At 40.3% G+C, this 27,078-nt stretch overlaps 1 protein-coding gene across 5 annotated transcripts in view; it reads left to right on the top strand.

Moving 5' to 3' along the window:
* The window catches only part of SPATS2L (spermatogenesis associated serine rich 2 like), a 160,325-nt gene that overhangs the window by 78,672 nt on the left and 54,575 nt on the right, over positions 1 to 27,078 (top strand). For 4 of the 5 annotated variants that reach the window (XM_040642255.1, XM_008687323.2, XM_040642267.1 and 1 more), the window contains exons 3-5: positions 297 to 357; positions 23,025 to 23,133; positions 26,330 to 26,379. In XM_040642255.1, the coding sequence (XP_040498189.1) occupies positions 319 to 357; positions 23,025 to 23,133; positions 26,330 to 26,379 (198 nt within the window). In that variant the 5' untranslated portion in view covers positions 297 to 318. Of the gene's footprint in view, positions 1 to 296; positions 358 to 18,983; positions 19,106 to 23,024; positions 23,134 to 26,329; positions 26,380 to 27,078 lie in introns of those variants that run through there. The other variant, XM_040642262.1, reaches the window with a different exon arrangement.

The following is a 27,078-nucleotide window of genomic DNA, read 5'->3' as shown; positions in this document are numbered from 1 at the left end:
TTTTGACCACCTTTCTTTTACTTAGTAAGAAACAAAGTTTGGGTGCACACCCATCTGTCTTTGCCATTTTTCATGTCAATACAGTATGAATAAAAGATTTTACATTGTCTTCTAGAGTTATCATAACATGCCTTTAGAACCATCTAAAACAAATGCTTAGCTTGAAAGTATTTTTACATTCTAAAATGGTATTTATGATTATGGCTGAATGAAATTGTTTACTATGTTGGGAGAGAGCATGAAAGTACATTGAGAAATCAATTTTAAAACTTTAATCTTTTTTTCCTTCTTTATAGGGCTTATTCCACTAGAAGCAAGATGGCTGAACTCAATACACATGTGAATGTCAAGGAAAAGGTATGATATAGTTATATACTGGCTGTAGAAACTCCAAACTGGATAGTCTCTAGCTAGTAAAAATTCAGTTACAATGGAAGAAGGAGAAAATGGTTTTGGGGGATACATAGTTTGACACACTAGAAAACCATTCAACAGAAAGAATTATAAGGAGCATTTGCTGAATGTGTGTTAAGCATATTATATTCATTTTCTCACTTAATCTTGACCATAACCCGTGAAGTTAATAGTGTTGTTATTCTCATTTTACAGAGGGGAGAACTGAGACACTGAAAAGTTAAATAATTAGCCTAAGTTCACATAACTAATAAGCTCCAGAGCTGGAATTTGAACCCAGGCAGAGCCATTCTACAGCTCATACTCTTAACCACCATGCTGGGTTACATCTGAGGGCTAAGGGTATTATGTTACACCTCCAGAAATGGCCTCATATAGAGATGTCCACAGCATTACCTAGTGGTTGTGCTGGATAACCTGTAATGTTTCTTTCAACACGGAGAGTTCATGACTCTGAAAATTCCCCCTTCTCATTATTTGTTGGGGGCTGATTACACTTGATTTTTTTTTTTTTAAGATTTTATTTATTTATTTGACAGAGAGAGACAGCCAGCCAGCGAGAGAGGGAACACAAGCAGGGGGAGTGGGAGAGGAAGAAGCAGCCTCCTAGCGGAGGAGCCTGATCTGGGGCTCGATCCCAGAGCACCGGGATCACACCCTGAGCCAAAGGCAGACGCTTAACGACTGTGCCATCCAGGCGCCCCTGACTACACTTCAAAGCCCTTCCAAGACTTGTTCTCCTCTGTGAAGTTCCCTCCCCTTGGGGTTTCAAAACCTCTCACTTCTTATATATACTGCCTTGCACAGATAGCTCCTAATGGTCATAAACATAAACCATAGACCATATGAGACCATGGAGATGAATTTGTCCAAGCCATTTGTCTGGCACCATGCAGACTGAGGCCCACGAGAGATTTGTCTATAGTTGTACAGCAGAGTGGGAAGGCCTCTCCACCTTCCGCAGGGCCACCTCCCACCTCCACTTAGTTGGAAACTACTTGAGGGCAGGAGTTTGTCTTTCATGTCTTTTTTTTTTTTTAAGATTTTTTTAAATTTATTCGACAGAGATAGAGACAGCCAGCGAGAGAGGGAACACAAGCAGGGGGAGTGGGAGAGGAAGAAGCAGGCTCCTAGCAGAGGAGCCCGATGTGGGGCTCAATGCCAGAACACCAGGATCATGCCCTGAGCCGAAGGCAGCCGCTTAACGACTGCGCCACCTCGGCGCCAAGTCTTTCATGTCTTTGTATCCTCCCAGTACCTAAAGCACAGAGTGAAGGATGGGAGAAGTAACATTTGTGGAGTCCCCACTTTTTTTCTTTCATTTGTCAAAGATGTATTGGACTCCTCCTTTGTGCCAAACGCTGTTATAGATGCTGGGATTATGGCGCTGAATGTGTAGTGAGGTTCCTGCTCGCATGGAGCTTGCTTTTTAGGGAGGGAAGTGGAGAGTCCATATTGAGACCATATAAATACAGGCAATCATTTCAGATAGTGGTACAATAAGGGTGGCTCGGGGAGGGGCTACTTTAGATGGGGTTGGTCAGGGCAGCCCTCTCAGAGGAGGTGACACTTGAGCTGAGATGAAGACAACAGGAAAGAAACACCATGCAAAGATCCAAGGGCAGAGCATTCCAGATAGAAAAGCAAAAGCTCTGGGGTGGGGTAATTTAATGTGTTTGGAGATCAAGTGGTCAGTGTTGCCAGGGTGTGGTGGGCAGAGGGATAGTAAGGGAAGATGAGATTAATGAGCATGGCAGGAGCCAGTGTCGGTAGAAAATTGGCTCTTCACCTGTGTTCCCGGACCTGCACAGGCTCCATGGGTAGGATCCAGGGTTCCACGAACTTGCATGAAAAACAAATACATTTTCATCTTCACTTGCATCTAGATGAAATTTAGCATTTCCTTCGATCATGAATACAGGCAGAGGAAAAACCCACAGTTGCAGCAGGAGTAGCTGTGACTTTCACAACTAGAAGTCACAGATACCTTCAAATGAAATTACATTTGTTACAGATCTCCTGAAATGTTGTTTGTTCATCACTACTTCAGAATTACTGTAGTTACTGGAACTGCTGCTACATCGCATGATTTGAAGTTAATAGAGTAGCATAAAGTTTTTTTATTTCAACTTTATTTCAATATGAATGGTGGTTTCCTTTATAATCATAGGTATTGTATTTGAAACATTCTAAGAAAAACCTCGTAGGCTTCACCAGACTGCCAAAGAGGGTCTGTGCCCCAAAAGGTTTAGAATCTGAGATAGAGCCATGTCAGGCTTTACTCAAAGGGCAAAAGTCGCTGCTGAAAGTTTTTAAGCAGGAGCATGACTTGTGTGATATTTTTTTAGAGCTCACCCTGGCTCCGTCAACTACTGTGGTACCTATTTTACAGATCTTCATATTAAATAACATTCTGAGGACAGGGAGGCTTAAGGTCCAGTGACTTGGTTAAAGTCAGACTCTCAGGAAACGTGGAGGAGCAGGGATTCAAACTCAGCTGTGTCTGGTTCTAAAGCCTGGCCTCTTTCCACTGCATTTCTGCATCCCAGAGTTTTCCACCAAAGTACCCCCAGGGCACAGAAGAGCAAACCTGTGACCCCGGGTCTCTGAGAATGTGGCCAAAACCATTTTCCACAATTTATCTGGAGTCTTAAGTGTTATCACAGAAATTGATGCACAGTTGTTCATCATTGTATTCTGTAATGTATTGCATATATCATTTTCATACAAAGTTGTTTTTACTTATTGAGCATTGAGCAAAGAAGAGCAGAAGGATGTGCCCTTTTTACATCAAGGCTTCACGTTCTTTCTGACTCCTGGTCACATTCTTAGGTGAGACTGTTTCCGGTTTGAGCAGTTGAGTCTGGCACCACAGTGCTGGCCAAAGATTGGCCCCTTTCCAAGTGTCTGTTGATGGATGGATTGGACAGCTCCTAAAGTTGGGTTATGGGAAGGAAAAGCACTTAAAGAATCAGAGCCATAGTAATTGATTCTTTGCAGAGCATGGCTAGTTGGACAGACCAATATGGTAGGCTCAGAAAGANTGTCTTATTCAAAACAGAGGTGGCATCCAGCCAGTAAGGGGAAGGAGGCTGATCTGTCAGCGCCCAGACCACGGAGGTTCAGTGTGAATGCTCCCCATTGGCTTAGGAGCCATATTCATCCACTGTCATGATCGCTGTCACACGTGCACATGAATATTAACAGTAGATGGTGTTTTTGCCATTGCACTTCAATAACTTATCAAAGTGCTGGCATTATTCTGAACGAGGGTGATGCTTAAGTTGTAAATATTATCAATCTGCTTGACAATGAAAGTAGAGCTCCTCTAACTCAATTAGTATATTCCATCTTCCTATATCAAAAGGTTAATAGATTTCTCAACTCAATAAAATAAATCATAATAAACAACTGAAAATTCAGATCATTTATAATTTTACATTGATTTATTTTAGTACATTTATTTCCTTTCGTTATTAGCTTTTATGGCCTTTTTATGATTAGTTTGTTTCTCAATCTGTCACATGAGCAATGACATTTTAGTTCTGAAAATTAAGAATAATCACAACTGTTATGTTTTAAATTATCAATTACAAGCTTTTAGAGACCTGAGAACAGATCTGTGCAGAATTCTTGTAAATACCTAGCCGAGCACTGTGGGAAATGAATACTTAACAAAGCCTTGTGATGAAGTGAGTTCATCAGTTACCTCTAGTGGATCCACTGTTGGATGAATCGAAAAGGAGTGGGTGCTTTAGTGAGGAAATCATTTCTGTCCTTGGGCAGCTTTTAGTCCAAAGGAGAAACTAACAACTTAAGGTTTAATATCCAAGGCAACTGAAATTTACAATTAACACTCTGTGGCTGTTTTATTTTAAAATATCTTTATATTAGTGGGTTATAACTATAAGGATTTAAACTGGAAGTATCGTTGGACTCAAAATTCAGTCTCCTTAGTGTGACATACGTCCTCTGAGATCTGACCCTGTCTTCCTTTACATCTTATTTATTGCCACTTCCCCCACAGGCCCCCTTCAATGTCACCATCCTGACCTTGAATGTTCTTGCCTCTGCAAGGGAAACGCCCTTTCCTCTATACGGGAGGTGTCCTCCTCAGGAACCTGGTCCACATTCACCTCCCTTTCAGGAGCTCTTTCAGAGGAATACCTCCCTTGTCTTTCCTCCTGCCTCACCTGAATTCTCTTGCCCTCCTGTTCTCCTTTGAGCGTCTGCTTTCTGCACCAGAACCATTATTAAGATTGTGATTGTCTTCTCCCCATGCTCCCCATTGGACCTCTCTTATCTTCATGTTCTTGGCTTTGACACATAGTTGACCCCCAAATACAATTGGATAAATGAGTGGATAATGAATGAATGAACATGCCTACTTGAATAGTTAAGTTCTTTAGAGACTACATTTCCCATTCACAATATTTTGCAAAATCTCAAGCCTTCTTGAAAACCGAAATATAGGTTAATGGAATTGTCATGTTAGTACTCTTTGCTATTAAATAGAGCGAGTTTTAAATTGCTTCTTAAAGCAGAAAGTAGGGTTACATAGGTTGACTACTTTGTAGTTCTGCAAAAAAGGCAGCATCTTTATAAGATGGTTGTCAAATACAGGTGGCCTTAGGAAGGTTTCACCATAACAAATGAGGTCCTGTGGTGAGTAAAACTAATCATATCCAGATGTACCAAAAAAAAAAAAAGGGGGGGGGGGAAATCCCCACATCTCACTTTGTTTAGGAAAGATATCAGAATAAAATCTTTACACTAATCAGGGACCTTATATTTTGGACATACTCACTTCCTACAAATCTTTTCTAAATGACATATTTTTTAAGAAGTTCAGTACTAGAAGAGCACCTGGGTGGCTCAGTCAGTTAAGCGGCTGCCTTCAGCTCAGGTCATGATCTCAGGGTCCTGGGATGGAGCCTGGAGTCTTAGGGCTCCCTGCTCAGTGGGGAGCCTGCTTCTCCCTCTCCCTCTGCCCCTCCTCCTGCTTGCGTGATCTCTTTTCTCTCTCAAAGAAAGAAATAAAATCTGAAAAAATAATAATAAAAGAAGTTCAGTACTAGAAACTCATGGATGAATTAAGGATAGGGTCTCAGTAGTGACTATTATATTATTTCTCACGTAAAACACTAGATTGTCAAGCTAATTTATAAAATTTTATATGTCATTCCCAACTAAGAAAATTATTAGAACTGGCACAGACAAAATAAAATTTTTAGTCAGATATTTTCATGCATTATTTTAAATCAGTTTAAATAGAATGCCATTGAGCAATACAATTTGGTGATGGAAAGCAGAGGGGATCCTTGCTTATAAAATGGGGTTACAAAATAATATTTGCTGACTGTCCAGTTATGGACTGATAACTAATTCCAGCAAAGAGTGATCCCTAAGCAACCCGAAGGAACCGTGTATGCTTGGGAAGTCATCTCCAGTGAGGGAAGGTCATGGAATTTGGAGACAGAGACAGAGATTATCGGCCCCCCAGTTACTAACTAAGCAGTCTGGAACAAGTCACCTAAGTTTTCCGGGCCTCAGTTTCCTAATCTGTAGATTGGACATGGTAATAATACCACCTAACAGAGTCAGCAAATACAATAATAAATTGAGCTTTATGAGCTCTCAGTCATGTAAACTCTAAAAGATCTGAGGGAGCTCATCTGTTTATTTTGCAACTTAAAAAAATGGAAAAGGAGTTCTAGTTAACATTTTTGTTTGGAACTCAAAATACAAATTTACATGGAACCGAGATTAGAAAAAAATAAAATAAACAAAAAGCCCAAATGAAAAAAAGAACATAAAACTGGACTTGACTTTTTCAAACAAGAATTTTATAGCTGTTGCTGAGCCTCACAAAAAATAAGTAAGGCTGGCTAACAGAAGGGTATGGAAATGGGGACTAGCTTATTCTAGAATATCCTTGCTGAACCGTACCACTTATTGTGAATAGCTTTTAGAGCTGCTAAAGTTCTAGAGGTAAATTGGGTTGTAAACAATAATCATAGTCATTAAAATGAAGAAGGAAGAATAGAAAAGGAGAGCAGAGCCTCTAGTCTACCATGAGGATAGAGAGGGGTCATTTCTACTGATGACCGAGATAAACTGTGTTGTCCTAGAGTCTGTCCTCAACAGGTGGGCAGATGTCCCATTTTATTTTATTTTTTTTCCTGTAACTATCTTGATCTGTGTTTTACAACGTACTGAAATATAGTTCAAGTCTTTATGTGAGGTGGAGTATGGTCAGAAAAACCCAAGCATCTGATTAAAGAAATTTTAGCAGGATCAGAGCATCTGTAAAATATTAACTTCATTTAACAGAGAAGTCATTTCATAGGATGTGGGACAGTTTTAATGATATGCTGTTGTGTGTGTTTGTTTGTTTAATTACAGTATAGTTAACATACAGTGTTATATTAGTTTCAGGTGTATGATACACAGTTGTTTTTAAAGACCAAATCATGCAAGCTTTGGGGCAAATCTCAATTTCATAATTTTGTAGGGATGTGTAAATCAATTGAGCCCAGTCCATGGATTCAAACAGCAAAAACATAAACCACACAAACGGCTTTCAGATTTCACAATGGACAGGTTCTTGTCATCATTTTCTCATAGGGAAGGGTCATTAAATTTCCTTTCAAAGAAAGGAGAAACATTGACAATAGTTATTGCCTAATGCTTATGTACAGAACTGCTGTTATTGTTGCTTGGCAACTAGAAGAGATTTGACAGGGAGTCTAAAGGAACTGAATGAATAAATGGAAATGTCAGCATCAGTTTCAGGGGATAAGAAGAAATTTACTATTGCAGGATTAGCATCACATTGCTTTTTCCAAGCTACATGATTGGAATTCACAGTGTTTCTGTTCTGCTTCTCCTGTCCCCCCTCCTTCCAGCCTTTTGCTGGAAAAATAGCCCCTTTTGCACTATGGTTGAGAGGTGTATTCACATAGATGGTTAATGCTTAAGTATACAGAAGAACGCCAGAAATGAAAACCTTCGGCAGCAGGGGAAAAGTTACCTCTGTTGGCAATCCCTTTGAATTTATGGGCACTTCACCAATATTCTAGCTGTTTCTCACAATGATCCTTCATATTATATTATCTAGTTGATACAGATTTTAAAATATGACAAGGCTACAGTGGTTTCTTCTCTTCTGACCTTGAGCACTAAAAATCTGTCCAGATACGTTAGAATAAATTAGATAGGATTAATTTAGATTAGATAGATGCAGCACTTAAAAGTGTGCTGCTTACATTATTATTGAAGCCACTCTTTCTCTGTTAACTCCTTCCTCTACAACTTGATTACTTGCTCCTGATAAACACAAATGGACTTTTAGTTGTGTACACATGGGCTCCTGTAATAGTCATACCATAGACTTTATGTCCCTAAAATATTTGTTAATCAGTATTTAGCTAAGTAACCGAGCCAAGGTTCTGTAATGGTGGTTCTCAGCTATTAGGAAGAAGGGAGGAGGGAATAGACCCTGCCTCCCTGGTTTGGGGCAAGCATTGGAATGTCAATAGGGAAAGATAGGAGTAATTAGAAAAAGCTTTATTGTGTTCGTTTGAGTCCTCCAAAAAGCAGATGCCAGCATGGGATTAGATGAGCAAGAGATTTCTTGCGGGTGGGGGCAGTGAGGGAGTGCTTATAAAAAAGAAGGGAGAGGAAGCATGAGCAAGCAGGGAGAATCTACACACTTCCATGCAAGTCTGGCGTCTTTAAAAGAAGAGGGAGAAGGAAGGAAAGGCAAAGTCGGGTAGGAAGAGTCTGAGCTTGGAGTGCGGTTTTAAGGACGTTTCCCCTGATGGGGCGCTCTGGGGCCAAACCTGCCCCCTGGGTGAGCCTGCATCCCTTAGAAACGAGCTTCCACTACTGCCGGCCTCCGTAGTCAGTGGCTGGGAGCATCCTGTGGGGAGCTCGGCTTGGGTTCAGTTAGGCTTCCCGCAGCGAGAGATTTCCATAGCGTCAGGATATTCTAGAGTGTAACAACATTTTATAATAAAATAGGAAATTGAAATACCTATTTTGAAATTCACTCATATAAGAGAAAAGCTTGAGATTTATATGTTCATTGAAGAGAATTAATAGAAAGTTTGAGAACCACTGTTAATTAGTAAATTAACAGGCAGACTCCAGGATTGCCCCTCCCTTAGCCAGCTGAGCCATACCGCCACTAGTATAGGGAGTCTTAAGTTCTCCAGCAAATAATAATTTGGGGGTCTTATTTTCTATTAAAAATGTACTCTATTTCTAATCACATGTAAGGAAACAAAGCTTGTTGATTCTGCTGAAAAACTGTGTATCCTTTGGTTGATACCTCTCTGGACTTCAGTTTCTTTATCTGCCAAATGAGGGAATTCATGCAGAGGATTTCCAAAATCCTTTCCAACTCCACTGTTGGATAAATTCATGGTCTTTCCCACTTTAGAGGTGTCTTATAAGACCGACAAAGTGAACTGCATCACGGGTCAGAAAGCCTGGAGGCAGTCAGCTCTGAAACAAATGAGCTGCCTCAGTTCAAGTGTAGGACATAATCTCTCTGTACTCAGTTTCTTGTAACATCAAGAAATTTGATTAAAACAGCTCTAAGGTCCATTTATGGTTCGCTGGTAGGGCATTTCTGATGTCACCCTGTCTGCAGACCCTTCAGAACTCTGCTTCTTAATCCTTGAAGATAACTATCAGTAAAAAAAAAAAAAAAAAGTTTTGAAATGATGATAGGGATCAATTGCATAACCTAAAGCTAACATTTTTTCTTTTATTGTGGTAAGAACATTTCCATGAGATCTACCCTCTTTAAGCATGCAAGGCGTTATTTACCATAGGCACAGTGTCACACAGCACATCCCTAGGACTTAATCATCTTGTAAAACTGAAACTTTCTACCCATTGAAAAGCAACTTCCTGTTCTTTTTTCCCCCAGACTCTGGCAAGCCCTGTTCTTACTCTCTGCTTCTGTATGAGTTTGACTGTTTTGAGACTTCATATGAGTGGAATCATGCTGCATTCATCCTGTGTCTGGTTTATTTCACTTAGCAGAATATCCTCAGAATTCATCCATGTAGTCACATAGGACAGGATTTCCTTCTTTTTTTTAAGGCTGAAGAGTATTCCATTGTATGTACATACCGCATTTCTTTATCCACTTATCCATCAATGAGCATTTGTTAATGTCTGGCTTTTTTATGGACTGAAATTGTAATTTTAGCTATTCAACTAAGACTGAATGTGCAAATGAGTTTTAACTCTCTTTTGCTGCCTTTAGAGGAAGAGCAAACTAACAAACTCATGAAATCATCAGGAAAATACGATCAGTCACAGTTGGACAGATGATAATTTTTACTGATGTTTAAACCAGCATGCCTGTTTTGAATTGCTCAAGCCTGTTAGAATTAAAACAAAGTATGTAGGTGAAAACAAATACACTTCCCCCAAAGAGAGTGTTTCTGGTTTCCATGGCGTTTAGACAGTCTCCTTACTTCACACCACAGTGAAAAAATATCCAAGGTTGATATAATTTAGAGATTAACTTAACTCCTTTATTCCGGTATTGACTAACAGGTAATTAACTTCTTTATTCTGGTATTGATTAAATGGTAATCGTGACTTATATCTTCCTGGTACTCTTTATCTGAAAAGTTCTGTGAATTGAGCAAGGGGAAAAAAACCCAGAGAGAGAGTGTATGTCAGTAATTATCTTTTCCCCCCAAAGTAGAGACCTTAAATTCCAAAGAAAAGGAGGAAAGATTTTTACTGAATTTTCTAAGTTAGAAGCAGAAGATCAATTAAAAGCATCATACTTTTCTATTCTGATTAAAATCTCAAAAATAAAAATCCGTTGTAAAAATAACATTGCCTTTTTTTGTCCTCACTGATAAGTCCAAATGTGGAATTCATCAGAGAAAATGTCTAGACAAACTATTTACCTAATCCTAATACTGTGTAGGTGTAACAGGCTGGCTAAAAACACTTCCAGTGGACTCAGGGGCTCACTCTGCTCTAAATTATGTGCAAATCTAACTGGTAGTTCTGGGAAAATATGAGGAATCAAGCACAGTTATGGTAAACATGCAGGTATATACTGAATCCATGCGCTAAATGGATAAAATGAAATGTGTATAAAGCTCATTGCTTGTCTCAATATGGATTAGAGGGACCACTGCTGCTAATAGCAGCCATTTGATATATTTTTTTAAACCTGCAAGTATCAGATTAAAGGTCAGAATTCTAATACGAAAATTTTATCATGGACTAAAATTAAAATTTTATCATGGACACTTTGGTTATCTGATTTTACTATTTCAGTAGATAGGAGAAAAGTCCATTTGAGTATCTCTTGCTCTACAAGTCATCAGGTTATTTCTAGGAATTAAAGCAGTTATATAACTTTAAACTGTCAGTTTTAATTTAGTATTACAACAACCGTTCAGTTAATTTGCTTTTTTCCCCCTCAAATGTTCAGTGAATTGACGAAAGTGTAGACCTAGAATTGATGGAAAGAAATCTGGGTGACGGTGGTTGTTTTTAACCCTTTGAGGTAGATCGTATTCTCCACTGGCTGTAACATTTTTTAAATTAGGTAGGTTTTTGGAACTGGCTGACCAGGGCAGTAAAAATGAGGTAACACCATGTGACTTCTCAAACTAGGTGATTCAGCCTCTTTCTTACTAGCAGGGACACTCGTGCTGGTCCTCTGGGCTGCCATATGAACAATCTAACTAGTCTAAGCCCACCATGTTGTGAGAAAGCCCAGACTAGCCCATAAGCAGAGGCCACATGGAGAATGCCTGAGTTTACATAAGGAGAGAGAGAGAGAGAGAAATATGCCCAGCCAGACCCCACCCGAGCCTGCGCCCTCTGCCCGGCTATACAAGCTCCTCCATCTATCTGCACAAGAGACCCCAAGCCAGACCTACGCAGCTGAACTCCCAAATTCCTGACCCACAGAAATGCTGAAAAATTACAGATCGATTGTTGTTTTAAACCACAAAGTTCTGGGGTGACTATGAAGCAGTAGATATCTGGAATACCCTCTCGAAAGTTAGCAAAAGTGTCCTAAACTAGAACTGATACGTTTGAAGTTATGATGTTGCATAAATAGTGGAGAGGTGTGGGGGGCTAGATAGTGCACTCAGGTAAATTCATTGATAGGTGAGCAGTCCTACCTAAAAAGAGGTCTGTCCTATGCTACTCTCTTTTCTTTTTCTTCCACACCGTCCCTTCCTTATCTAGAACTTCCGTTCCATTTCTCATTCATGGTTCTCAGTTTCTGGATGGACATTAGAATCACTAAGAAAACAAAAAAATAATCAATGACAAGGCCCGGATTTAATTGTTGGAGATGGGACTTAGGTGTAGGGATATGTTTAAAATTCACCAGGTGATTCCAGTTTGAAGCCAGCGCTGAGCACCGCTGTTTGATGCCGACAGTGCCCTAATCTGTTTTCCTGGCTTGGTTCCTCTTTGGAGCTTCGGATTTAGAGATTGAGCTGCTTTCAGGTATCTGGATATGTGGAGACCTCACAAACCCCTCAAGTAGAGTGCTGCCCCTCTACCAGAGCTCCTTGTCTCTCAGATGACAGCACTGTCACATAAACGGTCAAGCCAGAAACCTGGCTCATCCATAGTCCTTCGTCTTCCTATTTCCTCGCACCTGCTTAAACACCAGTCAGTCACTTCTCCCAACTGATCTGGGAGTCGTTCTCTAAACTGCCCCATCTTGGCCTGTTTTCTGTCCCTGGACACTACATTAGAACCCTGCCATCCACTTGACCTCCTGCTGCTCATCTATATAGAAACAACGGTGACCTTCTTAAGTATGTAACGATCACTCTCCTCTTCTGAGTAAAACCATTCAATGGCTTGCCCTTAGAATAAGGCTCAAAATGACAGGACGGCTTGCAGAGCCCTGCACAACTCTACCCCATGCCTTTTCAATCCAGCTTCATCTGAAATCCCCTTCCTTTTAACATTTAATGCTCCCACAGTCCTGGAGCGTCATTGCTTTGAACGAGCTTCTAGTCACTCTGTCCTGTCCATTTCTAGATGTTGTATGCTTTTCTTGGAACACCCCCATTTCTTCCCCCCTGCCCTCTCCTGGCCTTAATCACCCTTCATCCTCAGTTCTTGGATGGGGCTTCCCTGATTCTAGATTGGGATAGGTTCCCTTGTGCCTGGCACCCAAAGCGTCTTTATTTTCCCTTCTGTAACATTCAGCGAACATCTGCCTCCCTACACGATTAACTCCAAAGCCGGTCAGGGAGTGTGCCTGTCCGCCTGCAGTCCAGCTTTCATCATAGTCTGTACATGGTGACTGACTGAATGAATAAACAAACAAACATGGGTTAAGAGGTAAACATCAGCTCTGAAGGAAGTTCTCGTAGTAATACTCTGGCCTCTGTACTTGGCTCTGGCCCATCCAAACTTCAAATCAGTTTGGATAAAATATAGAAATACCAACTAATTTAAAAAATGATACAAAGTTAGAAAGAATTGCTAATGCATTCCACGTTTTGGGGGGGGGGCAAAGCAAGGTATCTATAACAGCTGGATTGAGGGACGGGTCAGAATTTATAGACTGAAATTTAACAAAGACAAGCGCAAAATCCTACCCTTGTATTCTAGTTGCTGCACAAGTATAGGACAGGGGACACTTGTCACAGAAACAATCCAGGGTGTATTAGTAGCAAAGTAAGCTCCCGTTTCAGCCAGTAATTGATGTGACTCCTAAAAGCGCTAATGCCATCTTAGATTCCTTTAATGGATAAATGGAGCCCAACCAGGACAGGTGCAGGTTCCACAGTCCTCTCCTCTGATCCAACCACTCCTGGAAAAATGTGTTTCTATTCGAACCACATTTCAGATGCACTTAGAGGAGCTTGACCAGGGTGGTAAAAGCCTGGGAAGCACTGCTGATTTAAAAAAAAAAAAAAACTGCTTTACTCCATAAAGGATGGCATTCTGTGGAACACTGGTTCCTTGAGAAAAGTAAAGGGCTGGTCTTGAGGAAAAGGATCATATTTTCACCCCAGAGGACTAGGACCAAGGACTGGCAATATCTAACATCTGCTGTCTGGCCACATCCTTCTTTTCACTGACCTCTCTCAGCCTCTCCCTCTCTTTGACATCTACTCTGTGTTCTTGACAGGATCCCTCAGCCTCTCCCTACTCTCAGTCCATCATCCCTCTCCATAGACCACAGATGCCTCCATCAGCTACATTTATGATTCTCGGTCCCCATCTCCTGAGCCCTAAGCTGTACCACTGTGTTCCTTATAGTTTGTAACCTTGAGTCATTCCTTTGCTCTGCTCTTGCACCTGGCTTCCTGAGAAGTGCCAGGGAAGATCATGACAAATCTGTGCAGTCCGGCGTTCATGGACCCTCACTCCGGCTCTTCATTCTTCCATTTATCAATCCTCTCACCTTCCCATAAGGCAGCTGTAAGCCTGTTCCCACTTTCTAAGGCCTGAAGCAAGCTCTAAAACTCTGCCTCAGGAAGCAGTTTCCTTACATTTTCCTCTTCACAATCTCAAATTTGCATTATATCTTCCTTTTTCTCCTTTCCCAGAATTCCAAGAGTGAGAGAAAAGAAACTCCACTCCTTTCCAAAGCTTGCTTTTCCACATGGATTTTGATACCATTTTCTTTCATTTCCTCTGGGACTTTGTTTCCTAATTCATCTCCTGTCTTTCCTCTGCTCAAATTCTGTCTCATTGCCGGCTCCTGCCCTCAGTCAGATAAACATACTCAACCATTTGGGGGAGATTAATTGTGCAGTGATTGTTTTAAGATGGTTTGGAGAGAGGTGAAAACCAAGCCAGAGAATTCAGTCAGAAGGCTGTTTGCAGAGTCCAGGCGAAAAGCAAAAGGAATCTGTGAGGGATAGTGAAAGGAAGCATAGAGAACATGTGAATCAGAGAGGATTTTGTTGTCAGAATGACTCTTATCTAGTTGTTATTTATGACTTTGCCTTATTTTCCCACTCAGTTCCTGGGGGCAAAGATTGTGTCATATTCTTGTCACCGTACCTCACAAAATCTGGCTTGAATGAGTAGTTAGAATTCCCTCAAAATATGTGTGTGTGGTGCGGAGTGCTGCCCTTTGGAACGTGTATTTTTTTTAAAGATTTTATTTATTTATTTGAGAGAGGAGAGCACGAACTAGGGGTGGAGGGGCAGAGGGAGAAGGAAAAACAGACTCCCCACTGAGCAGGGAGCCCAGCACGGGTTGGAGCTCGATCCCAGGCCCCAAGATCATGACCTGAGCCGAAGGCAGGCACTTAATAGACTGAGCCACTCAGATGCCCCTGGAAGGTGTATTTTTTTAAAAGAGGTTAGTTGGCAAGCAAGGAAAAGACATCCCCATATTAGAAAGAAGAAAGGGGTAGACCTTTTCTCCTCAAATTGTACTGCATTTTATTAGTTTCCCTTTGCTGTAGGCAATCACCACAAATTTAGTAGCTTTAAATATCACGAATTGATTATCCTACTTTTCTGGAAATCAGAAGTCCAAACGGTTATCATTGGGCTAAAATCAAGATGTCAGCAAGGGCTGTGTTCCTCTCTGGAGGCTCTAGGTACAGAATTTGTTTTCTTGCCTTTTCCAGCTTCTAGAAGCTGCCTGTACTCTTTGGTCATGGTCCCTTTCATCTTCAGACTTAGCAATAGCCGGTCAGGTCTTTTTCACATTGCATCACTCTGACATTGACTCTCTTCCTCCTCCTTCCGCTTATAAGGAGCCTGTGATTATATTGGGACCACTGAGATAATCCAGGATAATCTCCCCATTTCAAAGTCACCTGACTAACAACCTTAATTCTGTGCAACCTTAATTTGTCATGTAACCTAACATATTCTCAGGTTCCAGGGGATTGGGACATGTGTGTCTTGGGCGCCTACCACATCCTTGGACAAGCAGCATCTTCATCACCCGGGAGCTTATTAGAAATGCAGAATTTTGGGCTCTGCCCCAAGCATCTGAATCAGATTCTCCATTCTGATCAGATTCCTAGGTGATTTGAATGTACTTTAAAGTTTGAAAAGCCACAACTAGCCTATCTCTAAGATCTTCTCTCCTTTAAACTTCCCATGATTCTATGAAAATTGCATTTTTTTTCCCACTTTCAAATCTTCATTATTCCTTCTAAACCTGGTTTCCTGCCAAAAAAAAAAGTTAATTTTGGTTTGTACCCCTGGTGTTAATTCCCCAAAAGTCAGCCAAGTAGAACATGACAACACCTCATGCATATTTTTTTGCTGGCAGAAAGTAGATGTTAGAAAAGGCAATTAAATTATAGAATTATCCGTGATGCAGAGGTACTGGTCTACAAAGAGTATTTTCTTCCTCAAGAAGATTCATACGAGAAGTGCCTTCATTAGCGTGTAGATAATATTAGTTGGTCCAGCAAGTGAAGCAAAACATACACAGATGAGCTGTTTTGGAGGCATCTCTGAACGGCTCAGCATTTGAGAAATGTGACCAAAGCTGATTATAAAACTCCTTTCAGAGTTGCAGGAATGGCAAACCCATAAATAACTCTGGTTCTCGCTGATGTGAAAAGGAGGTTGCTGGCTGTTTGATTGCTGTCCTTATTGTAAGGGATAAGATGAAGCTGCAAGACTGCAAGCTCCTCAAGGGTGGCACTGGCCATATACAGTGCCTGGTACTTAGGAAGTACTCCGTCCGTTTTGGGCTTGAATACTTTTTTTAATACTGTCATGCTTTACACTGAATTTCAGAAATGCACTGGGAAAAAAACATAAATAAAACTGGAATATTTCAGTGGCCATCTTACTAGACTCCCTACTTCCTTCAGTTCATTCCATTGTTCATCTATTCAACGAAACAGTCATCTATTCAGGAAACATTCATCTATTCGACAAAACATTCATCTATTCAACAAACATTCATCTATTCAGCAAACATTTATGAATCATCTACTGAATGCCACCCTTTGTTCTAGGCCCCCATAAACATAAACCTATGGTCTCTCTCACTCGGGAGCTCATAACCCAATGGGACAAATAGTCACATGAGTAATTATGTCAACACGAGTACAGGAAGAGGTCTGTGAACAAGGCTCATGGGCCTTCTCCATTCTGTCCTTCACATTCTAACTGGATTTATCTGTAAAATTGTCCATTTCTCCCCTTTGCCAATTGAATCGATTATTTGGCTTTATTATTTTTATTTTCAGCCCTCGCTGTTAGTGTTGCATCTAGGCACTTGCTGCTTATTTTAGAAAGTGAAACCCTCTCAAACTTGTGCAAGTACAAGAGAGGTTATTAGAAAGGTCTGCTAGGGTCTCATGGGACTTCCAGAAAAGTTAAAGAAGCAGGGAAGGCAGGAAGTGAGGCAGCTCCAGAAGAGCCCCTCTTCATCTGACTCTGTGCTCTCCCAGTGTGTCGAATAGTCCAGACTCCCCAGGCGGACAGTCTGATTAGCCCACTTTGTCTTTTCTGCCAGGCCACTTCCTGACCCCTGTGATCATTGTCACTACATCCTGACTGCTTCCTTCATATCACTCATTTAGCATGAGTTGCAGTTATATACATTTTAGATTTACACATTCGCATGTCTTTTCCTCTATAGGTTTGTTGTGACCATATCTGTTTTGTTGCTACTGTATCCAGCCACTAGTACAGTGCCTGACCATAGAAGGCATTTAGTGAATAAATAATGAAAGAAGCAGGGGGTGGGGGTAGAGAAAGCACCTGTTGTTAGCTACCCTAGAGATGGACTTCCTTCTGGCACATCAGCTTGCGGGAGAGGGAGGGATTGAGGAGAGCCTTGGGTCCACTGACTGTTCAGTGAGGCTGTGCAGGAAGTTTCTTAAGAAGGAGAGCTATGTAAGTAAGGTTTGGCCATCACCCTAGCCACATGTTCTTTCCGTTTCAATGACATGCCAGAGGGACCCTTCTTCTTCGTGGCCCAATGTAAATGCTCCAACACTTTCTAAAATTTATTGAGCAGCTAATATATGCCAAATTCTATATCAAACACTTTACATGCATCATCTCTTTTCATTTTTACTGAGACTCTAGCAGGTAATATCCTCATTTTACAGCTACAAAACCAAGTTTTAACAATTTCAGCAGTTCATCCAAGGTCCTAGAGCTAGCATGCAGCAGGACCAAGATTAGACCGTAGGTCTGTTTAATTCCAAAACTCCTTCTGAGGTATTTGGCTGTCTCCTCTGTAAAGTACCTCCCCTCCTCAGGCAAACTTTCCTGCTACTTTCTCTGTAGTACTGCAGCACCTTGTTCATAAAGACAGCACAGGGTGACTGTACACATTGAGGACCAAACAGTTCTGGCTCCACTGCTACCCTGTCCCTCTAAGGGCAGGAACTGTATCCTGGTCCCCTTTGTGTCCTCAGTGCCTATGCCTTAGTAGGGGCTTAACCAATATCTGTCTGCTGGGCTGACCTTTGAAATGACAGGCAGTTACTATGCTATTTCATATTTTTAAAATTTCACAAAATACTATGAGTACCTAAAAGAAAGTAAAACTGTCGAGTCTCCTAAATATCCTTCCCATCTTTGTTATTGATATTTAGAGGACAGTTGCATATTCTCCCTACCCATATAATGTTGAGGTCATATCACAGTCCACTGACTCCCCCCTGCCCCCTGTGTTATTGTGGACGGTAAAGGCAATTATGGGAGGGCCCAAACCTGCTGGCAGCTTCTTCTTTGACTCAAAACAGCAGCCGGATATAGCTACATGTTGGCAGTCTCTCACTCAACAAATAGCGTTAAGTACCTACTCCATACACGTTATTAGTCAGGCGGGGTGGGCATGTTGATTATGCAGAAAGGTCTGAGGAGAGAACTCTTGCCCTTATGTCACTTACCATCTAGTAAACACAGCACGGACCCACTTAGGATAGAGAGTAGAAGGAGCTAAGTGTACGAGACACCTCATGATAAAGGCTGTGGGAATTGAAAGGAGGCGGGGTGACTTCTGGCAGGGCTAGTAGAGAAGGACTTCATGGAACACCTGGCATTTCAGCTGGACCTTCTATGATTCGGACAAGCAGACACCTCTCATGTCAAGGGCAGAGCTCACAGAGGTGGGGGTGGGGAGCTAATACTGGGCAGAGCAGGAGGGGCGTTTGGAGGGGCAGGTTGAATGCCAGGTTATAGAGATGTAGCTTTCTTCTTAAGAAAGGGAATTAAATGGCCGTGATTATACTTTAGGAAGTGCAGTCTGGCAGCAGCCTAGGCATGAATTTGCAGGGGAGACACTGGAAGCAGAGAGAGCAGTTATTTTATGTTTATTGGGTAATACTGGGTCTTTACTGATCACACAGCTGTGTAGGTGGATTGAAAACCTTGGTCAGAGAACCATTTTTGAAACTCAGACATAGCCTAACTGACTCATCAGTAAGCCAAGAAGAATTTCTAAGGAGTCATCACAGACAGGCTTACAAAATGCACACTGTGAACAAGGAAATCCGCTAACAGCTCTTAAACCAGACAACTCAAGTCTAGGGGAGGTAGGTTAATGTGGGAAACTGAAACCAAACAGCGTCTGTGAAAGCCACAGGGCCTCGCTGCCTAGCGCGGGCGGAACGCCAGCAGGGCGGGCCTGAGGCAGATCGGGCCGAGCCTGCCGAGCCAGATAGAAAGCCCCAGAGAGAGGAAGGAAGGAGAGATTAAAAGGCTGAAGGTAAAATCAAAACAACTTTTGAGGTGCAAAAGACAGATTTCGCAATTGCAAATTGAGTTTGCCAAACCAGATTTGAATTAGTAGAAGCAAAACAAGGGAAGCCTGATCTGAGAAAGGTAAAGCAGTTGCTAAATGCACCGCTGCCGAGCTCGCGGTCCGATGGTCCGCCCCTCCTGGACTGCTGTGTGTGTGGCGTGAGGACCCTGGAGGGGCAAACAGTGGGCTTCAGGGCGAAGCTGCAGCAGCAGCCACGCCGGCTTGGGCTGTGGCAGTGAAGTAGAGGCGCAGCCGCGCCAAAAACAGTCTCTGCAAAACACTGCAGGCGTGAATTTTATGAGCTCCCCGTATGCAGACTACCATTAGTCACGCATTGATTGATCCGTTCCTCTAGGAGCTTCATTTCCAAATGCAAAGGCAGCCTTGCAGTACAACCTCGCCATAACCCTGCTTGGGTCGTCCGTCCTTATTTTTAAATGAGGTCTTTTTTAGATTTAAATGCTTGGACCCCTTATACTCCACTGCATCGTGAATAGTGACACCGTGAGGTGCCTGTATTTTTATGTGCACATACGAGCACACAGGATTTCTCCATCTTTCTCAGAGATGTTTTCATTGGAAAATGATGTAGTGAGTATATAAATAGGAAGGTGGAAAAACAATAGGACTCTCTTCACATTAGCCAAGCCCTGTGATTAAAGCAAACACGGTGCTTGGCCCAGAAATTCACTAGAATTCAACATCACTGTGGAACACGTAAGAATAGGCAGAAATTCTGTTTCCTTTTCTTTTTTCTCATTTCTTTAAAACGTGATGTTCCTGTCTTAAGTATCTTCCTCTGAGAATTGTATGCAATATTCATAGTTAGATTTGATATCAGAACTCGGTTATTGGCAATTTTCTTAGGATATGTTTAGAGCTAGGATATATAAAATGACAAGGATAGATGTTTTCTCTATCTGACCTACATCTATATCTATATTTTTTTCCTTTTAAAGAGGAATAGGCAAGAGTTGTATAAATGTCTAGAAAGGAAGCGTCTCCATAAGCTGTGGATTGTATATTATGTTTTACCTTAACATAATAAAATGTGTTTTGCAGAGGAGAGACTGGAGGCAAGGACAACAGTTACTTTATGTTTATTTCATAATTCTGGGTCTTTACTCATCACACAATTGTGCCAGTAGATTGAAAACTTTGGTCTAATGTAATTATAATGCAGTTAATGTAATTAATAACTAGTCATTGCATTATATAGAAGGGTGTGGCTGATATAGTAATAATAATGATAATTATTAAGAAATTTTTTATAATACTAAGCAACCTTGAAATGCTTGAAATGCTAGAATTTTATTTAAAAGAACTACAGGGGCGCCTGGGTGGCTCAGTTGGTTGAGCATCTGACTCTTGGTTTCAGCTCAGGTCATGATCTCAGGGTCCAGAGATCGAGCCCCACCCATGTCAGGCTCCGCACTCATCACAGAGTCTGCTTCAGACTCTGTGTCCCTCTTGCAAAATCCGCACTCATCACAGAGTCTGCTTCAGACTCTCTGTCCCTCTTGCAAAATAAATAAATCTTTTTAAAAAATAAATAATAAATTAAAGAACTACATTAGAAGGGTACATGTAATGTTTATACATAACTCCAGTGGACTAGTAACTATTAGGCCAATTGCATCTGTTGTTGGACACACACTGTTAGTGAATTTCCTGGCCTGGATGAAGGCCTGTTCTTGCTTTCTCTTGGCTTTTCTTTAAAAAAAGAGAGAGAAATGGGGAGATATTGGTCAACTCCCGGTTATAAGAATAACAAGTTGTGGGGATCAAATGTACAACATGATGACTATAACTAATATTGCTATATAATATACTTGAAAGATGTTGAGAGTAGATCTTAAATGTCCTCACCACAAAAAAGAAATGGTAATTATGTGATGGAATAGAGGTATTAGCTAATGGTGTGGTGCTAATCATTTCTCGGTATGTAAATGAAGCAAATCAATGCACTGTATACCTTAACTTACACAATAATATAGATAGATAGAGATAGGGCAAGAAAGCTGTCTTTCTAACCTGATGAATGAGTAAGAAAGGCCAACTTAACAAAAGAAAGGATGGTCAAGGGATGCCCACAAGACCTAAATCCTTTGCATGGCCTTGAAGGCCCTGCATGATTTAGTCCCTGCCCACGACTGGCCTCTTCTTGTATTATAAAAGCCTCAGCCACTGCCTCCCTCCATCCTTACCTCCAGCTACTCCTTCCTTATCTGGGCCTCACTCCTCAGCCATGCTGTTCCCTCTACGTAAAATGCCTTTCTCCTTACCTCCTACCCATCTCTTCTGTTAGCATATGTATGTAATGTCAGGTCTCCCTGTTATATGATTGTAGGGCATTAGTCACAATGTATAAGTATGTATTTATGTGTGTGATCATTTGATCAATGTGTACATCCCTCTTTAGTCTGTAAGTTCCAGGAAGTTTGGTGCCTTGTCACACAACAGGCATTCAAAAAAAAAAAAAAAAAATATTCACTGAATGGATTTTTAAAGTGGGAAAGTAGAAAAAGTGAGGAAGAATTTATATCTGAAAAGGTTAATTATTTTTAATGTATAAGCTAAAAAGCTAAGAACCATAAAAGGTGAGAATAGAAAAAAAATTAAAGGAATCTTGAGTCACATACGTACGAATATATACATTGTATTAGAGTCCTTGGTAAAACCCACATGTTTAGCATTTATGAATGTCAGGTTTCAAAACCAGCTCTCTGATCAATAATGTCAAACCTCTATAAGTTAGGTACTCACAGCTTGTGCTGTTCACTCATGATAATCTAAATACTCTAGTATACAGATCTATATGAAATAGGCTGCCTATTTTCTGACATAATTAGAAAACAGGCTATATACTGCTTAACTAAATGTTCTGGTCAATAGAGTCACATTACCCATATCATACCCATATAATCCATAGTCCATGAATTTGATTACAATAAACTGTATGTAACTCTAAAACTCAATTAGCCGTAATTGAACCCTTGATGAAAACATGTAAAGATTGTGCAGTGCTTTCGTGATCATCATTATGGAAACCACTTACCTTTGCATCATGCGAACTCTAGAGTCTATCAGCAGCAGCTCCAGGAATCCCCACGATAGAAAGCTGGGGGAGCTAAGTTTTGCTCAAATAAGTAGAGCATCCTGTAGTAATTCCAGGTTCTGTGGGACAGAGGTCAACTAATTCTATTAATAAAGAACATGTGCTAAATTTGATTAAGAAATACATATAGGTCATTAAAATTTTATTATCAACTTAACCTATTGAAATCCTTAGCGCTCATATGTATTTACTTCTACACTGTTTTAAATGTTTGATTTTCAGAAATGTGCTAAGATTGCCATTTCAAAAGTACAATGCCCCACATTTTTATATCTCTGTAAACATTAATGGAGTTTTACAACATACTTGTGTGAGCCTTGAGATGACTGCTTCCACTGTGCAGATGAGAGAAGCTGAGGCGTGAGGCTGTTTCTGTAAGTTTTCCAAAGATACCCCCTGAGCCCGTGGAGAGGAGAGCCTGAGACAGAAAACAATCTGTGTCTTCACTAGAAACACATCTTGCATGCATCTGTAGTCTTGGGGGTGGGCTGATTGCAAGACCACAGTTGGCTTTTCACACTCACTACTACAGCCCCCACAAGGAGCTCTTTGTGAAAATGTGTACATAAATAGAAAGGGTATCGAGGTGATTACTAGGATGAATTTGCAGTGGTCTGAAATGCTCAAGTCTGCTTAATGGCAAGAGGCGAGATTAGTTGGCTTTTCAAGGCCTTTCTAACAGTTACAATTCTACCCAGTGAGAAATTTACAGATGAATAATATTTAAAGTGTTCACCTTTCTTTCTCTTTTCTTTTTCTTCATAGATCTATGCAGTTCGATCAGTTGTTCCCAACAAAAGCAATAATGAAATAGTCCTGGTGCTACAACAGTTTGACTTTAATGTAGATAAAGCAGTACAGGCTTTCGTGGATGGTAAGTCTGCATGACCCCTGAACCGGTTAGAACTACATATTCTTTATCTTCTGTATTTTTTTCCTCAAATGCATTGAATATCAATTAGTTCCTAATAATTTAATTCTCATAAAAATATGCTAAGCTTTAAAAACATATCTATATACTCATTAAGAGCAGAATTGGGGATTTCTTTTTCCCTCATTTAAAAAAAAAAAAAAGATTGTAGCTAATTTCCAAAAGATACCTGTTATAATGATACTAATTCCACTGTCCACCAGTCTTTCCAGTTTGTTATAAACATGTCCTTTACTTGATGGCATCCTTGTTCATGGAGGGTAATGCGCTTCCTTCCTGATTTGGAAGGCCTCCTCAACTCTTCAGCCAGCATAGTTCTATGTGGCCTAATTGACTGCCGTCCTTGAACATGATTTTTACGCAGTCTGAGAGGACTGGTTTATTCTTTAATATCCTTAGTTTTTGATTTTGACATTGCCTAATTAATCAGAATATCAATTCATCGTATCTACCTCTAGAACCTTTTTGCTGTCTAAAAGAAGAATTTTCTTCAGACAACCCATTGCCAGTGATGTTATAGAACCTAAAGTCTCAGGAATATGTTTGTCTTATAAACTTATAACCTACTCCCTTGTATTTTCTGTAAATTATGGGGAAATTCTCTTCTCCTAATTGAACAAGTTCCATTTATGAACAAAGATCTCATACTTGTCCTTAGTCACCATATGTCTTCCATCCTGGTATTAGTTTCTCTGTCATAAATATGGACCAGCTAAACATAATCTGATAAATAGGGTCAGGGAAGACCTGTCAGCCCATTTCTCAGTTATATCCTGTTTATTTGTTAAGGATGGTTTGATTTACTTATTTTTCTAGGGATAGAATAATTTTCCCAAGTTCTACAAGTATAATTGCATTTCAGGCAAGGTCCTGAAACCAGGCAACACTCTCACATTCTGATATCTACAGTCAAGGTTTAGGGTCCAAATTGAATGTAAAAATGATTGTCATTCAAAATAGACCTGCAGGCAGACCCAGAGTGAGTAACTTTTCTGTTTTTTTCTGCCTCGTGTACTAGCAGATACAGAATTTTGAGTCGCAAGAAACAAATACTAGAGAATCTGATATTAATCTGATTTGCAGCATTTGGTGCAATTTGTCTCAAGAAAAAATTTTTGGAAATCTGCACAACCTGGCTCAGATAAACTCTCAAGATTCACTTGCCAACATCGCTTGCATGGAAAAAAGCTTTAGGAAAGGAAAAAGGTTATTATCCCCATTCCTCCCCACCCGCACTTGGATTGAAGCCCCCACATTCCCCATCATGAAAGTTTTTATTACAGAGTGACCCTGATGAAATGCACAGATGCCCAGAAACTAAAAGACTGTCATCAAATCCATTTGTATTTAAGTAAAGCACCTTGCATGTCCTTGAAATTGTCACCTTGTCAGTGTTGAGATCTCATTAGAAAAAGTCACTGATTGCTGAGAAACCTCATATCACTTTGGTTGGGGACCAATTGGAAAACTTGTTTAAAAACCACTGAGATTCAAAAATATTTGTTAGGAATCACTGATGAGGCATATTAAAAGTACCGTTTCTGAGTGGCTTGATTCAAAAGCTCTGAGCAGTTTCAGTGTAATTAAAATTTAGTAATAACAGTTTCAAAATTTGCTGTGAACATGAGTATTTCTCCTTCAGAATTACTCTCTAAAAGCTCATTGTCCAAACTGCAAATAGAATTTATGTCAAAATATGAAAATTAGAGGGATAATTGAATATTGCATTTAAAGCAGTAAGCAACTCACCTCCTTTCTCTGATTAAAAAGAATAGTACTTGACACTTTCTTTAATTTTATTTGGAAAACTGAAGTTTAGCTGTAAGTCAGAACTACCCTAATGATTATTAGCCTGGATTGATTAACCAAGAAGCCTAATAAAAGTGACTTCTTAAAGTTCTTCAAAAGGAAAATACGGTGAAACATTAATTCTCTGGGCAGATGAGAGAGAGACCAGCTCAGTTAATAAAAAGTCTGAATTATAGCTTACTTTTAAGTGCAGTCTTATTATTTCAAGTACATGTAACTCAGTAGGCCTAAGAGTGGCATTGATTTGGAAACTTTGAATAGATAGGAATAATTAGCCTGTCTACACATTAGTCAAAGCAATATGGCCTTCTGCTTATCTAACAGTGACAGTGGACTCAATAATTGGGACCCTACTAATTTGAAATTTGTTATAAAGACCAGCCTGAAGTTTATCTTTGTTTAGCCAACACACTCATTGTAGAGAACTATTAGTATAATGAGATTGTACGAGAAGGCTTAAAATTGTTTAAAGAATACATTTAAGAGATGCTCTTTTAGAAGTACCTATTGAAAACAACCCATGTACTCATTACCAATAACTTACTGTTGAAATGATGCCCCGCCCAATTGGAATGAGCAGAGAACTTCATTAGGCCATGTGGAGACAGTTGTCATAGCTGATCAGCGGTAAACATGTCTTTTTAAATATTTTACAGCTTAATCAGGTTAGGTTTTTCCTCTTTGAGCCTGTGCATGGCCACATACATATGTGAACAGTATTGAGAAAACCTGGGATCAGCTTGTCATTCGACGAACATTTTTTTGTTTCCAAGTGGAAGCCTTCCTTCCGAAAAGCCCATCCCATCCCTGTACGCGGTGACGAGAGCAAAACCAGCATCAGATAATCTGTGCTCCGTATCACGCTGCAAGCTGTGAATATAGTGAGTGGAGGCAGGAAACGAGCAGGAATGGCCACACAAAAAGCTTTGATTCACTTGGTTAATAATATTCAAAATCCCATGTTTGGTCTGGAAGATTACAGGTATTTTGATTCATATATCAAACAGAACAAATTTCATTCCACCTATGGCAACACAGCTAACAGAACATTCTCAAGGTATATTTCATTTTCTGTAAGACAACATAATGATAAAAAGGTAAGCTTCATGTAGTGGGGCTTTAATACTTTGATAAAACCAAGATCATGCAGTGAATTAAATGAAAATCTGGAAATAAAAAATGAAACTGGCATTTTTATTAAGGTAGGATGTATCAAAACAAATGAAAAAGCAAAAAAAAAAATTCGCTGCCAGGATGGAAAGACAGAGATGAATTTTGTGTGGTGTTTTATTACGTGAATATGTGTTGAAGATTCTTTGTCTTTGTCTAGGCAGTGCAGTCCAAGTTCTAAAAGAATGGAATATGACGGGGAAAAAGAAGGTAAGATGAATATCGATTGTAAATTAATAACATCTCTAATCAAAACCTTCATGGTTGTTACCATTTAAACAAGGTTACCAATTTGATACCTCTTTCCGAATATGTTGATACGTATACTCAGAAAGCTTGCAAATTCAAGGCTCTCTTCAATTACCAGCCAGCCTCACTACTAATGCCCTTGTTTTCTGTTCGAGTGTTTTGAACCACCAGGTGTGCCTTAGAAGTCCCTGAGTTTTTCTTTTTTTAAGTATTAAGGGAGCCCAGCCGGGGAACTCAAAGGGTTTAAGACGTTAACTTGCCTGAACGTATTCTGTAGCACAAAGGAAAAAATTAGGGAGTGTTTTCAAGATACTTGAAAAGCTCTAAATATATTTTCACATGTTCTTCCAACTAAAAGAATCTGTCCAAGGCTGCCCTGAGATACATTTTTTTTTTGGCCGAGTTCTAAATTCAATCTTTAACAAAAGAAGAAGAAAAGAAAATACCTTAAAGTTATAGTAAGTAAGGGACCTGTTTTTCCTTAACAATCCTGGCAAACTGCTCTTTGAGGACAGAGAGACGGAGATTTTACTCTGCCCCATTCGAATCATTTTGCTTTCTTGGCTAGTCACAAAGAGTTGGGCTTCTGGGCGCATGCGAGGTGTGCCTGTGAACCCCGTGGCCCTCTGCTTCCCCCACGTGCCTGCCTGACCTCGTGAG

This window comes from Ursus maritimus, unplaced genomic scaffold (assembly GCF_017311325.1).
Source record: "Ursus maritimus isolate PB19 unplaced genomic scaffold, ASM1731132v1 scaffold_1, whole genome shotgun sequence".
Taxonomy (NCBI): domain Eukaryota; kingdom Metazoa; phylum Chordata; class Mammalia; order Carnivora; family Ursidae; genus Ursus; species Ursus maritimus.
Note: the sequence above shows the minus strand (reverse complement) of the source record. Positions and strands in the feature narration are given on the sequence as shown.